The sequence below is a fragment of a genome, unplaced genomic scaffold (genome assembly GCF_019419815.1).
Source record: "Pyrus x bretschneideri cultivar Hongxiangsu unplaced genomic scaffold, Pyrus_bretschneideri_v1 Contig1, whole genome shotgun sequence".
Lineage (NCBI taxonomy): Eukaryota > Viridiplantae > Streptophyta > Magnoliopsida > Rosales > Rosaceae > Pyrus > Pyrus x bretschneideri.
This window is the reverse complement of record NW_025999390.1, coordinates 5,541,714-5,554,980: the sequence shown is the minus strand read 5'-3', so window position 1 is coordinate 5,554,980 and position 13,267 is coordinate 5,541,714. Positions and strand designations below refer to the sequence as shown.

The 13,267-nt window shown below is 35.7% G+C and overlaps 2 protein-coding genes across 2 annotated transcripts; both read left to right on the top strand.

The window, feature by feature from the left end:
- Window positions 1-234: 234 nt before the first annotated feature.
- Window positions 235-4,127, top strand: LOC125468159 (probable glycosyltransferase At5g03795). The gene is made up of 5 exons (XM_048581576.1): window positions 235-608; window positions 1,308-2,258; window positions 2,375-2,505; window positions 2,812-3,160; window positions 3,313-4,127. The coding sequence occupies exons 2-5, from the start codon at window positions 1,374-1,376 to the stop codon at window positions 3,976-3,978; spliced, it is 2,031 nt and encodes a 676-aa protein (XP_048437533.1). The 5' UTR covers window positions 235-608; window positions 1,308-1,373; the 3' UTR covers window positions 3,979-4,127.
- A 1,484-nt stretch (window positions 4,128-5,611) lies between these two features.
- On the top strand, window positions 5,612-9,206 carry LOC103957097. The gene is made up of 4 exons (XM_009369184.3): window positions 5,612-6,082; window positions 6,752-6,865; window positions 6,965-7,035; window positions 8,763-9,206. The coding sequence occupies exons 1-4, from the start codon at window positions 5,918-5,920 to the stop codon at window positions 9,013-9,015; spliced, it is 603 nt and encodes a 200-aa protein (XP_009367459.2). The 5' UTR covers window positions 5,612-5,917; the 3' UTR covers window positions 9,016-9,206.
- Window positions 9,207-13,267: the final 4,061 nt, after the last annotated feature.

Below are 13,267 nucleotides of genomic sequence, written 5' to 3'. Positions count from 1 at the left end.
ATTTTATGGTGCTCCAGGTACATAATATTTTGAATATTTTAACTGTTAGATTTTTCAAAAAATTAAAAAAAGTCAAATTTATTTTGTTGAGTGAGATTTTTATATGGAAATTGAAGCCAAAACGAGGAAGAAAAAAAAAAAAAAACCAATTAAGTTTTTAGTATCCACCTTCATAGATTAGGTTGCATTAAAAAGAAAATTATTAACTACCAAGAGAGCCAAGAGAAACTTAATAAATTTATTATATTTTGTAGTTATGTATATTTAAGCCATAAATAAAACTTTATGGAATTGCCAAAGGATGAAGCTTCTACCGACTGATAGCAATGCAACGCCGCAAGCAACCAATCAATCACAGAATAGTCGCCGTCTGGCGTCTGCTAAAACTCGTGTGAATTGCAAACTAATTAATCAGTCTAATCTCTCATTTTCCTGTCAACCAAGGCAATTAGGAGGTGCCGTTTTTGTAAATATTTAAGACAAGAAAGTGTGTAGCTTTGGCAAATTGGAAAGACAAGTCAATGAAAATCTCGCAGCTTCCCGCATCTCGGTAAGGCCATTGCAGAAGGAGAGCGAAGAAGCTCTGCAGCTTTTCTCTGAAAGCAAAGGTATTCCCTTGAACCCATTAAGCTATTCTGTTTCCTTTAGGGAGAAAATAACTGTTTGGTTGCTGAGAAAGTGTGGGAATTGGAAGAAAACGTAAACCAGGCTATGAATGTAATGTTAGAACCGGAACTTGGTTGCAAGCCAAACCCAGTTTGTAGAATTTCGAACAAATTTGGAATCTTCATTTTTGCTTCTCTCTCTCTCTCTCTCTCCACTCAATCAGCTGTGCTTATAGTTTTGAAGTTTGATTCTTGATTTTTTTTTTTTCTGTTTTTGTCTCCATTTCTGTATTTGTTTACATTTAAATAGTTGCAAAATTATCAGAGTTTAATGGGTTTATCATAGTTTAATGGATTTTTTTATAGAAATTTGAAGAGTTCTTTGTGGTTTGTTTGGTGGAAATCGGAAGATGTCAGCTGTAATAGATAATTCAAATTTCTTGAATTTAATTTGATTGTTTTGGAAATTAAGAACTGCAAGGATTGCTGTCTAATTGTTGATGAGCAGCTTAAATTTCTTGATTGGTTTATGTGGAATTCTTCAACAATTAGTTGCATGTGTTTGTTTTTAAGGTATCATATTAACTGCATTTGAGCCCTTGAGGACTGATTGAAGAAAGCATTCAGTTTTTTCAGCAATTAGGAAAATAGCTATCTCTTTAATAATTACAGTTTGTGATTGTGGAACTGGGAAATGTGCAGGGTGGATTATGTTTTTTGACAATTTTGTCGAAAGTCGCCCAATAATTACTAGAGCGGTCTCTCAAAATGGGTCGGGAGCTTTTGTCTATGTATCAAGCCAAAACGAGGAGATTGCTGTGGATTGTGGGAATGTTGTTTGCTGTGATTTTAGTTGTCTGGCATCTTGAATTTCCATATGGTACTTTCTCATCGTCTATACTCTCTACTGCAAAGGTTCCGGTAGAGGGGAAAAGTCGCTTCCAAGCTGGGGATTCACCATCTGATTCTGAGGCGGTTGGTAACATGTCGCTTTCTAATGATTTGAACTACACTAGTAAATATGGAACTCACGAGATAGGTAACGATAGTAGGACGTTGGGTTTTGTATTAGAAGGAAGTGAGGGCTCAAACAGAACTTTAGAAATTGATGAGGATACAGGTGAAGATCAGGAGGAGCCATCTGATACTTTTGTAAAGCAAAATAGAACTTTTATTGTGAAAATTGTCAACCCCTTGGAGGCTGACGTTGCACAAGAGCGGCGTAAACAATTCTCTTTTGAAAAGCAAAATACTACCGAGACTACTTTTTCAGAAGGCGGGACTAGGAATGAAAGAAATACTACAGATGAAGTAGTAAATCCTACTGCTGGTTTTCCAACCACTTCACCTGCATCCCCGATGATAAATTCATCACCTATCACAGCTCCAGCAATTATTGAAACAAACGTTGGAGCACCCCCTATAGCTGTTGGCTCAAATGTGACTTTGGTTCAGAAAGATTTGACAACCTTGTCTCAGAAACCCAAAAAGTCTGAGCAATTGCATAGTGACCTCAACCAAACAGAACAAAGTTCTTCAATGACTAGGGTCCCCGAAGTGAACAAAGAGCCAGAGCGTCCGGCCTTGGATGCATATTCAATATCTGATATGAACAAGCTGTTGCGTAAGAGTCATTCCCCGTACCATTCAGTGGTACGCTTTAAAGATTAGATTTATGCTATTTGAATCTGATTTAAGTTTTTCTTAAAATGCTTCACCTCTTTGTTCTTATTTTTCACTGTTTTTTTTGTGTTTTTGTTTTTGGTCAGAAACCACTATGGTCTTCACCGGTTGACCGACAGTTGCAATTTGCAGCATCACAGATCGAAAATGCACCCCTTATAAAGAGTGATCAAACTCTTTATGCTCCACTATATAGGAATCTTTCCATGTTTAAAAGGTAAGTCAATGAAACCGTTGTATGTATGAATTCTTACAGTACAGTCTCGTTTAGAAGTTATTGTGAACAAGACAGGCTTGTGTCCACAAAAATGTTCTTACTGAAAAGCGTTTGATGGTATCTGTCATAAGCTGGTAACTTATTGGATAGGATCAAATGAAAGTTTTGGCGTATCCATTATCTTGCAATGTTAGTCGTTACTTTTTTCATTTAAAATCATTATAGTTTTTCTACAAATTTTATAAGTTGCGTTTGCGACTATTCAATTAATTATTCCTCTCAAGTGAATTCTCATCTAATTTGCAGGAGCTATGAATTAATGGAGAACACTCTTAAAGTATACGTATACAGGGAAGGACAAAGACCCATATTACACTCGCCATTTCTCAGGGGAATATATGCTTCCGAGGGATGGTTCATGAAGCTGATGGAAGCTGACAAGAGATTTGTCACTAAAAACCCACTGGAAGCCCACCTATATTACTTGCCTTTTAGCTCTCGAATGTTAGAGGAAAGGTTATACGTGGCCAATTCACACAGTCATAAAAATCTTGTACAATATTTGAAGGACTATGTGGACATGATTGCTGGGAAGTATCCTTTCTGGAACAGAACTGGAGGAGCCGATCATTTTCTTGTTGCTTGTCATGACTGGGTATGCTTTTCATGCTTCCTGTACGGTTTGGTTTGCGATTTTTGTAAGGGTATCTATTTTTAATTTATCTCTAAGTAGCATTCAATTTCAAACTGCAGATAGTTTTGAGTACGTTATATCAGTATATTTTCTAATAAAAGCTATTTCTTCAGGCCCCAACAGAAACAAAGGAAATTATGGCTATGTGCATAAGAGCCCTCTGCAATGCTGATGTCAAAGAAGGTTTTGTATTTGGCAAGGACGTGTCTCTTCCCGAAACATACATCAAGAATGATAAGAAGCCTCTCAGAGATCTCGGAGGCAATCATCCTTCCAAGAGGCCAATACTCGCTTTCTTTGCTGGAAACATGCATGGCTATGTTAGGCCAATCCTGTTACAGCATTGGGAAAACAAAGATCCTGACATGCAGATCTTCGGTCGATTGCCTAAAGGAAAGGGAAATAAGAACTACATCCGTCGTATGCAGAGCAGCAAGTACTGTATTTGCGCAAAAGGTTACGAAGTGAACAGCCCCCGAGTGGTAGAGGCCATTTTCTACGAGTGTGTTCCGGTGATCATATCAGACAATTTTGTGCCTCCATTTTTCGAAGTACTGAAGTGGGAGTCGTTTGCTGTTTTCGTGTTGGAAAAGGATATCCCAAATTTGAAGAACATACTCCTTTCGATCCCGAAGAAGAAATATCTACAGATGCAAACGAGGGTGAAAAAGGTGCAACAGCATTTTCTGTGGCATGCTAAGCCTGAGAAGTATGATATTTTTCATATGATACTGCACAACATTTGGTACAACAGACTCCATCAGATAAAACCCAATTGATACAGTAACATTATAGTCATGTAAATTCTGTATTTTCATTTAATTTTTTTAATTTTTAATTTATTATTCAATTTTGGTGTTGGAGTAATGGACCCTCTTGGAAAAAAGGTGAAATAACAAGGAAGTGAAGTGGCAGGTTGCATTTGAAATTTCAGAAATTTTTGGTTTCATGAACTGTTATTAAAGTATAAATATATTGTGTAAGCAAAGGCAGAGAAAAGATTTTTGTTCCCTCTTTTTCCCACTCTTCTTGTCATTGTGCATATATACCGACCATATATCACCACGGCCACCACCACCCACCATCATCTTCACCATCATGACTGTTGCCACCGCCACATATTGTTGTCTTTACTGTACCTGCCAACACCATCATCAACCATCATCACTGTTGTCTCCGCCACCACTACTAACACATTTCCTATCATCATCACCATCACGACTACCGCCAGCACTAGATATTGTTGTCTATCCATACGTGCCGCCACCACCATCATCACTGTCGTCTCCACCACCATTACTAGCATATTTCCTAACTACTAACTCTCATTTATATATTAATTTTATCCGCTTTAAATTTCGTATTTAAATTTCATTGTTCTTTAAAGTTAAAACCAAATAAGTATATTTACAAATTCTATAAAATAACAATTCCATCATTTCAATTATTTTATAATTCTTTAGTAATCTTAAATTTCTTCATCCAAACATAACGATAGAGTTTGACGAATTTTCTTAAAATTCTTTATATTTTTAAACTAATGTTAAAACTCTTTAAAATTTCAATTGAATACTGCTTAAGCTTGTTTTGGGTTAAACATCCTAGAAACAAATCCGTACAGTTATGGAAACAAATGTTGGTTATGAACAAATATGTGCATGTTTGGACTTAAGAGGACTGTATCTTACTCGGTAATTTCGAAAGTTTACGTTTAAAAATTGTCATCCTGCACACCTTCTTATACAAACTTTTTCTTACGTTTATAAATTTAAGTGTAGATGAGTTTTCAAGGTGACAATAACATGTTTTAAGTTAATCAATTTAATTAAGAATTTTTTTTTTAGTACATCGATATTTTACATTAGTAAAGGAGGAGTTTGGTTAAACCATACAATGAACATCCTAATTTGGTATCGAATTCGTCATTTATAAGATTCGAACCTAAGACCATCTCACTTCTAAGCGAAGAAGAATACCATTAGACTGTAATATTGAGTGATAATTTAATTATGAAATTAATTCAGCTTCATTTAGTTTGATCTCTCTAGAGTTTAGAACAATCCCAAATCAACCGTTAAAAGTTACAGAGCAAGCTCAGTTATGATTCCAGCACGTGGCCCGACCATTGTTCACGTCAAAGTTAGTGCACGCCTCGAGCCTCTAACTCCTTAAGATTTATATCCTGACCGTGCGAACATATGATTCTTTACGAACAACGCACTCAGATTAATCCAACGTCTACAGATAATTGTTTAAAATGACGATTGCCACACCCTATTAGTTCTCGCCTCGGTTGGAAACATCCAGCATGACCACTTTACCCTTTGTTTGATGCTTCCTTCGAATTATCAAGGGCAAAAATGTCTTTTTGACATGAGCAATCAAAATAATAAAAACAAACGAAGACAGAAGCCGTTCTTCATCTGTTAGCAAAACCTGGAAAAAGCGGTTGAACAATACACATTAACCTGCAAATCTGATATATCCAAATCCTAATATCCATATTTTTTTCATGATTTTTAATTTAGTTTTCCTTTAATTTATCTGTTTTGTCAATAAATTAAATCTTTGGAATTTTTCAAAGTTTATTACGTTGATCAATTTTCAATGAAAAAGGTAGGTGGAAACAAAAAGCAGATAAAGTCTCTTATCATCCGATCAAAACCAAACAGCAAGACATTAGATTAAATTAATTTACAGAGATTGGTGGTGGAATACATGGCTACTTCTGTCAAGGTGAAGAGCGGCGGCACCCTGCAGGATGGTTCTTCAAAGGGAAAGATTGGATATTCTGTCACTAAGAAGAAGATTGAGAGCTCTTCAAGCAAGCAGCAGGCAGCTGATTCCAAGCAGAAATCTGTGCAGACTGTTACAAAAACTGAGGTAAAACGCATGTCAAATTTGATTGAATTTTTTGAACTTTTTGACCTTAAAGTTTTCTTCTTTGGATTGGGTTTTCAATTGGGTGAATTGGGTTTGTGGGGTTGTGAATTGATTTAGCTGTTTCTGATGGATTAGGTGATGTTCTAATTTGGAATTGCTAATTAATTTGGATGATTGACAATGGCATAGTGAAATTTGTGGTTCTGTTCTTAATTTTTGACCTTAAAGTTATATTCTTTTGATTGGTTTTTCAATTTGGTGAATTGGATTTGTGGGTTCTGAATCGATTTATGTGTTTTCCATGCATTAGGTATATTGGTTTGGGGTTTCTGGTGTATTCTGAATTTCTAATTTCGGTTTCTTAGATTATTTGGATAGGCGAAGTGATCTCCGCACTCCTATTTTCTCCTTCTGCATTCTGCCCCTTGTTTATGGTTTTAGGATTGAATAAATCTAAGGAGAATCAAGAGGCAGAGGCAAAGGGAGGAGCGCAAAGGAGAAACAGGGTGTGTGAAATTCACTACCCCTTGGATAATTGACAATGACATGGTTGATTTGTGGTGCAACCTATGTTTCTCTGACGGGTTCCAGGGTTCATGGTATCAGACTTGACTGTATTGATTTCATGTTGGGTGTGATGGATTCAGTATTAGTTGTTCAAATGTGCAGGTAAAATCAAAATTGAATTCGGTATCAAAGACGATAACAAAGAAAACCACGACAAAAGTGAGAGAGAAGAAAGTATACACTTTGGCAGGCCAGAAGTTTGATCCTCCAGAAGAGGTTCTTCTTTTCCCATCACTTTTATTTATATGCTTGTTTTAGTTTATATTGATAAAGAGCCACTCATCCCTGTGTTTCTTTATTGCTTTCTATTTCCAGAGAGAACCTTTGAGGATCTTTTACGAGTCATTGTCCAAACAGATACCAACAAGTGAAATGGCAGAATTCTGGTAACTTTTCCTTATGTATATAAATCTTTTATCCTTCTATTTGATCATATGGGGAATGTACAAACTAGTTAAATTCGATTTCACTGCAAGGTTGATATTCTGGGAAGTAACTTTATATCTGCGAGGCACCCTTCCATTCAAAAGTTCTTCAAATGATAGTGATTCCTCAAAGCCAATTTAACCTTAGTTGACTGCTTCCGTAATTTTAGGATCCAGGTCATGTTTAGTCCGATGATGGTGCCTTTTCACAGTCTTGGATATGCCTAAGCCAATATTCATCTGGAAGAATTGCATATAATTGTTATGTGGACAACAACCATACCAGTAAGCTGCATGTTCACTACCAAAACAAGTATATTTTTCTATAGGTGATGGCTTCCAACTCTATGTGTAGTTGGGATGGATAATATGAATTTTCAATGAAGTGTGAAGAGTGTAAACTTTATAGGAAGTGAGAAAAAGTCATAGTAAAGCAGCTTTCTATGTCCCTTCGGTTTCATAATCAGAAGTTATTAGCTAAGCAGCACAAAAATCTTTCTCTTATTGAATCAACAAAACAGATAAAAATTCATGATTTTGCACAGGCCCTGTTTTTTTCCCCGATCTGCACTGTGGTAGGTTGGCTATCTCTCGATAATTTACCCCACTTTTTTCTTATTTGATGAACTTTATGAATTAGGACTTAGGACCAGCTGTATTTGTTTCAATTTATACCTCATTTGACTGCGGCACTGAATGCTAACCCGAACAATCTTTTTTCGAAACTTTAGTCAGCCAGTTTATTCTTGAAACTTTATGAGAATGAATGGACACTACACTGACAACCATGGACATTTGAAATTAAATCCAGAAACACTGTGGTTTACTGATGAGCTCTTGCACGTTATATCATAACATTGGAATTAGATTCTCGTCTAGAAACACTTGGTTAATTTGGTAGAACAGCATGACTGTCGCAAATTTGTCTATGGATTGTTTCGGTTTTGGTAATATAACTTTATCTGATCTAACATCGGTAGTTGTTGAAAGTGCCTTACATTCTAAATTTTTCTTTGGAACACGTTTGATCAGTTAGAAATAGAACCATGGAAAACAATAGTAATTTTTAGCAGATTTAAAAATTGACCAATCTTAAACAGTGTGAACCAAGATCAGTTTTGCATTTGGTTGCTGCTGATGAATGTGCTCAGGTTGCAATTCAACATGATCCAACCCATTTGCAGTCCTGCAATAGAATTCATTTTCTCTAGTCTTCGTTGCTTTTTGCAGCACTGTGAATGAATGGCTAGTGGGTCAAGCGTTTCTGTGCAATGTGCGTATCAGAGTTTCTGATGAAAAACGCTCTCAAGTTTTTGAATACACGAGGAATCCCCCTTGAATGTGCAATACTCTTTGGCCTCTAATCCTCAACTATATTTGTTGAACTTGAAAAACAAATCACTTTTGGGTTTGCATAGGTTTCTACTTTTCGTTGTTTGTTTATTTTGTTGGGTTGGTTAATGAACTTCTTATTTACACTAGTGCCCACACAAATTTGAAAACTAACCGATGAACTTATAAGAGCCTAGCAACTGTTCTGGGGTTCGTTTCTCTTGTTGATTTGCAACATCTCATATAGGAGTTAGTTTATGATTGGTGTGCATTGACTCATGAATTTTGGATATGCTGCTGAATTAGGTGCTATGTGAATTTCTTCTAAACGTTGGTTGTGCTCAACTCATTTGCAGGATGATGGAGCATGGCCTTTTGTCCCCTGAAAGATCCAGAAAGGCATACGAGAAGAAGCAGAGAAAGCAAAAGCAACTCCGTTTGGGAACCCCTATTAAGTCTACACCAAAACCACCAAGTAAACCTGAGAGTTCACAGAGGCCACAACTGCAGGCATCTAAGAATGGCGATGTAAAAGCCATGAAGAGAGTTATCAAAGAGAGTGACGACGACGACGATTTCATTTTAAGTCCCAAGAGAAGGAGAGCGTAAGCGAGAAAATTAATAAAACCCTTCATTCTCTGCAGCAGTGTACTTTTAGAAATTGCTCTATTTAGATTTCTTTGTATTCAACCAAAAGAATTGGGCGGGAACTATTAGACATCAGACAAGGTGAGAGAAAGACATTCTTTGTTACTGTCTAACTTATGGAAACAATAAGCAAAGACTTCCATTTTTACTTCTGTTTCAATACTTGTAGTAGTTCATCAATTGTGTTACAAACGCTGGTTATCCGAAAAATAACGTTATCGTTGAGGTCTTGTTTATCTATGAGGTAACTCAAGTTCAATTGACAGGGTGAAACAAATCTTCATACCTAAGAATAAATCCCACGTTTCGGCTTCCAAAACCTGGTCAACAGCCGGATTAGCAACAAAACCAGATTTCCAATCCACATTGAGTTTTACAATGAAGGTATTTTCCTCAATGGAGAGAGAAGCTTTCAGCTAATTGCGGTTCTAATTTCTGAAAATAATGCAAGTTTGCATATGTAGGCACAGTTGTGAATCACATAAATGTCTGAGCATGAACTGAGATGGGGAGATTCAATAACTGGTAGTACATCGTTTTCCTTCATCTTTAGGATTCAAATGAATTAGATAATTAGCTCACTATATCTAAATACGTCAAACGAAGAAATGGATGTCACTTTCAAATTTTATTCTGTTGAAGGTTGAAGGAATGGTCTCTAGAACTTATCCCTTGCAATCCTACCTTTAATTGTATTCAATTGATGATAGAAGAAAGAGTCTCTGACATCGTCTAGTGATCAAAGATTAAGGTAGAAGAATGATTAATCACAAAAAAAGCATCGTATAGTAATTAATTATGTTTTTTTGTTATCCCATATGTCACGTGATTAAGGAAAGAAACACAAGGGGATATATAACTGAGAATTGTTAAGGATCTCAGACTGAGATTACATACATTAATTAAGTAAAATGAGAGGTGGTGTGTAATATATGTGAATAAAAAGATAAACATTGAGCTATACAAACCGAGAGTAGCTAAGAATTAATCTCCAATTGAGATGCCATTTAAGTAATTAATTAAGATGTGAAAGGGTCTGTGATGCATGTGGTATCTGTCATCTCTGTCATTGTGGTCATGCCTTCATGGCCATGGCCGGGCCGGGTGGCTCACCCAATGCCAACAGCTGCATTTAATTCACACTGAGTCAGTGATAGCATCTGCATTCCGAGCAAAGGGACTCATATAGAGTTACTACTCATCGAACCACTAATGCGGACCATTTGTAACAAAAGCATGAGCTTCCAGTGTGATCGAAGACCAGTGACTGCATCAGCATGGTCATACAATACGTATTTTCTAAAAATTAAAATCAACACAAACACTGATCAGTTTGCTGAACCGCACGTGAGTTGAACATGAACTCACATATATTCTTTATTATCTAAAACAATAAATATGATCAACCAATTAGAAATCTGTATATATATCTATATATATATAGGTCATCAGGCTCCACATACCATGTTTGAGATTAATGTTTAGTCTGATGTGTGTAGACTCATGAACATGCTTTCACATGAACTGCATGTGAATAGAGCATGAAAGTAACAGATTATTTACTATTTAATTAGTGTAGAGATTGATAAATATAAGAATAATAATGATAATAGTAGTAGTAATAATAATGTCGATCGAAGATTAATTTGAAAATTGGGTAGACTAAAATATAATTTATATTGAATGGTTCAACTTTTAACTGCATCAATGTTTTTTGTGATAAAACTCAGAACTTTGCAGGTGTTTAAATTTGAACAATATCGATGTATACTCAACTTTGAGATCTCGACAAATAATTCTAAATAATAAGAAAACATAAATAAAAAACTGATTTCTTGAAATAATTAATGAATAATGTCTAGAAATGAATTGAACCAAGCTATAATATGTCATCCAAGTTAGGGGAGGTGTGTGAAGGAATCATATGACAGATGAAATTAAAGCCACATGATTTCACAGTTGCAGAAAAGCCCCCTTAATCCCAGTGCAGTCCCATCCCATATCCACATTTAAATCCAACAAAACATACAGGTCAGTGGAATGAGAGTTGGCCATAACAGATACAAAGTTGAAACTACTAGCTAGCTAGGGGTTTTTGCCCAAAAGAAAAAGGTAACTAGGGTTTTGCTTTTCTTCTTCTTTGATAAACTCTGAGCTAAAAAGTCCCCAGCAGCAGAAACCATGCAGATACAGTGTTGGGATTTTGTTCATACCAAAAAAATTAAATACACATTAACTTCTTGCCTGCTAGTAGAAACTGGTCAATTCTTTGCCAAGGTACATTAGTCCTATATATGAGAGTACCTGACAGTTTGTTATAATGTTATAATTCTAGTAAACATTGATTTGATTTATCACAAAGGTTTATTATTGTTTGTGCCAGAAATCATCCTCCCCAAGTCGGCTGTGGACTTTCCTCATTCTAATAATATTCCCCAAGAGAATTGTGTGTTTATACAGTAAAATGCACTTCATTTTCTTGCAAACAATCAATGTCAGTGCTGCATATAATATACAAACAACTTCATAGCAGGTAAGCCAAGTACCACCGTACAATGCCACTTGAAAACTAATTAAAGAATCAGCGAGTTAAGTCACTCGCACGCGTGAACTGATCTTATTAGCCGTTGATATATGTAGGATTCACAAACTCACAATGAATCCTAACATTTGGGCAACTTGAGTGTAGCATTTCTCTTAAAAAAAAAAAAAAAAAAATCACGAAATGAAATGAGAACCTACTGCTATTGCTAGCTAGTATGCTAAAAGATTGTTTTACCATTTGACATATAAGAGAAATGAATTGGGAAACTACTGGTAGCTATGCTAGTATGCTTAAAGATTGTTTTACAGCCACACAATGCCCACTTCAAACTAGCTAATTAAAGAATGATCGAGCACAGGTAAGTAAGGTCATTCATGCACGTAAAAAATTGAATTGATCTTGGTCGTTGATGTATGTAGGGTTCACAAAACACTAGTGGTATACTCTTAGGTGGCTAAGCATGTTCTTACAAAATTACGAAATGAAATGAGAACCTATATTCCTAATGCTAGTATGCCAAGAGATTGAGATACCATAGGGTAAAAGTGACCCAACGTGACAGACACCATCTAAATTCTAATCATCTAAAGTTCTAAACCACTTTGATGGAATCGCATTATATAGAGTCTATACCTCTATAAATCCATCACTTTTCGTATGCGCATACACTCAAAAGTCTAGTCACTTGAAATTGCATGCTATGTTAAATATAGAAACAAATCAAAATCTTGATTCTGCAACTTTTAAATCCACACGAGACTTGATCTGCCTGATCAATTGCTAAGTAAAGCCACAAGGACCTCCCAACCCCAATAATATAATTGTTTCCACGGTAGTTGGGTTGAATCAAGTTTCCTCAATCAAAAGCATAAATTATCGAAGAAAATAACAATAATGTAGATTTTACATTAGCGTTCTCTTATCAAACTTGTATATATCATAGTGTAAGAACTATACATTTAGGTTATAAAAAAATCACATAATCAGTGGTTCAAATTTATAATTTTGTCAAAAGTTATTGAAGAACGAATTTTTCATACTTGTGCACGTACCAAATTGTTATTTTATCAATACTGCAGATCATCAATTGGAAATCACAGATCAAGTCAAATCTCAAGAGAATATGTAATACCCATACAATTTTTTAGTTAACTCTCCCAAAACATTCTTTTATCATTATGTTATACTGTCAATCCTTGTAGTCATTGATCAAATCGATCCTTATGAGAGCATTATTCTAAAAATTCCTACTAGCGTCGTCTATGTATTAGGCGGTTGACCACTGTCCGATTAATTCTAAGACATTTGGAAATTAAAAAAGGAGACCGTATATGCGCCTACCTAGCCCGCCCAATCTCGTCTAGGTGCCTAGGTCACGACTCTTACTTAAACAGAAAATAGATAACTTTCGTTTTGCATTATGTTCTAATGCTTTATAATATATATGTCATTCTATTTTGCAATTTATGTATCCTAATGCAATTATATATTTTTTAAGTATAAGCAGACACTTATGTATACAATATATAATAAATTTACTTAAATCCGCCTAGTTCACCTAAGGCCCCCACCTAGGTCCCACTTAGCTGCCTAGGTGCTAGACCCCAAGCACCATTCGACTAGTGTCTAGCGTTTTTTAGAACCTTGTATGTGAGTGTAATACATAAA

Excerpts from the sequence above, each read along its gene's own strand:
- LOC103957097 (XM_009369184.3), top strand. The coding sequence starts at position 5,918 with ATGGCTACTTCTGTCAAGGTGAAGAGCGGCGGCACCCTGCAGGATGGT. Across the intron at positions 6,083-6,751 it reads AGACTGTTACAAAAACTGAG|GTAAAATCAAAATTGAATTC; the intron begins GTAAAACGCATG and ends TCAAATGTGCAG. Across the intron at positions 7,036-8,762 it reads AGTGAAATGGCAGAATTCTG|GATGATGGAGCATGGCCTTT; the intron begins GTAACTTTTCCT and ends ACTCATTTGCAG.
- LOC125468159 (XM_048581576.1), top strand. The coding sequence starts at position 1,374 with ATGGGTCGGGAGCTTTTGTCTATGTATCAAGCCAAAACGAGGAGATTG. Across the intron at positions 2,259-2,374 it reads ATTCCCCGTACCATTCAGTG|AAACCACTATGGTCTTCACC; the intron begins GTACGCTTTAAA and ends GTTTTTGGTCAG. Across the intron at positions 2,506-2,811 it reads AATCTTTCCATGTTTAAAAG|GAGCTATGAATTAATGGAGA; the intron begins GTAAGTCAATGA and ends TCTAATTTGCAG.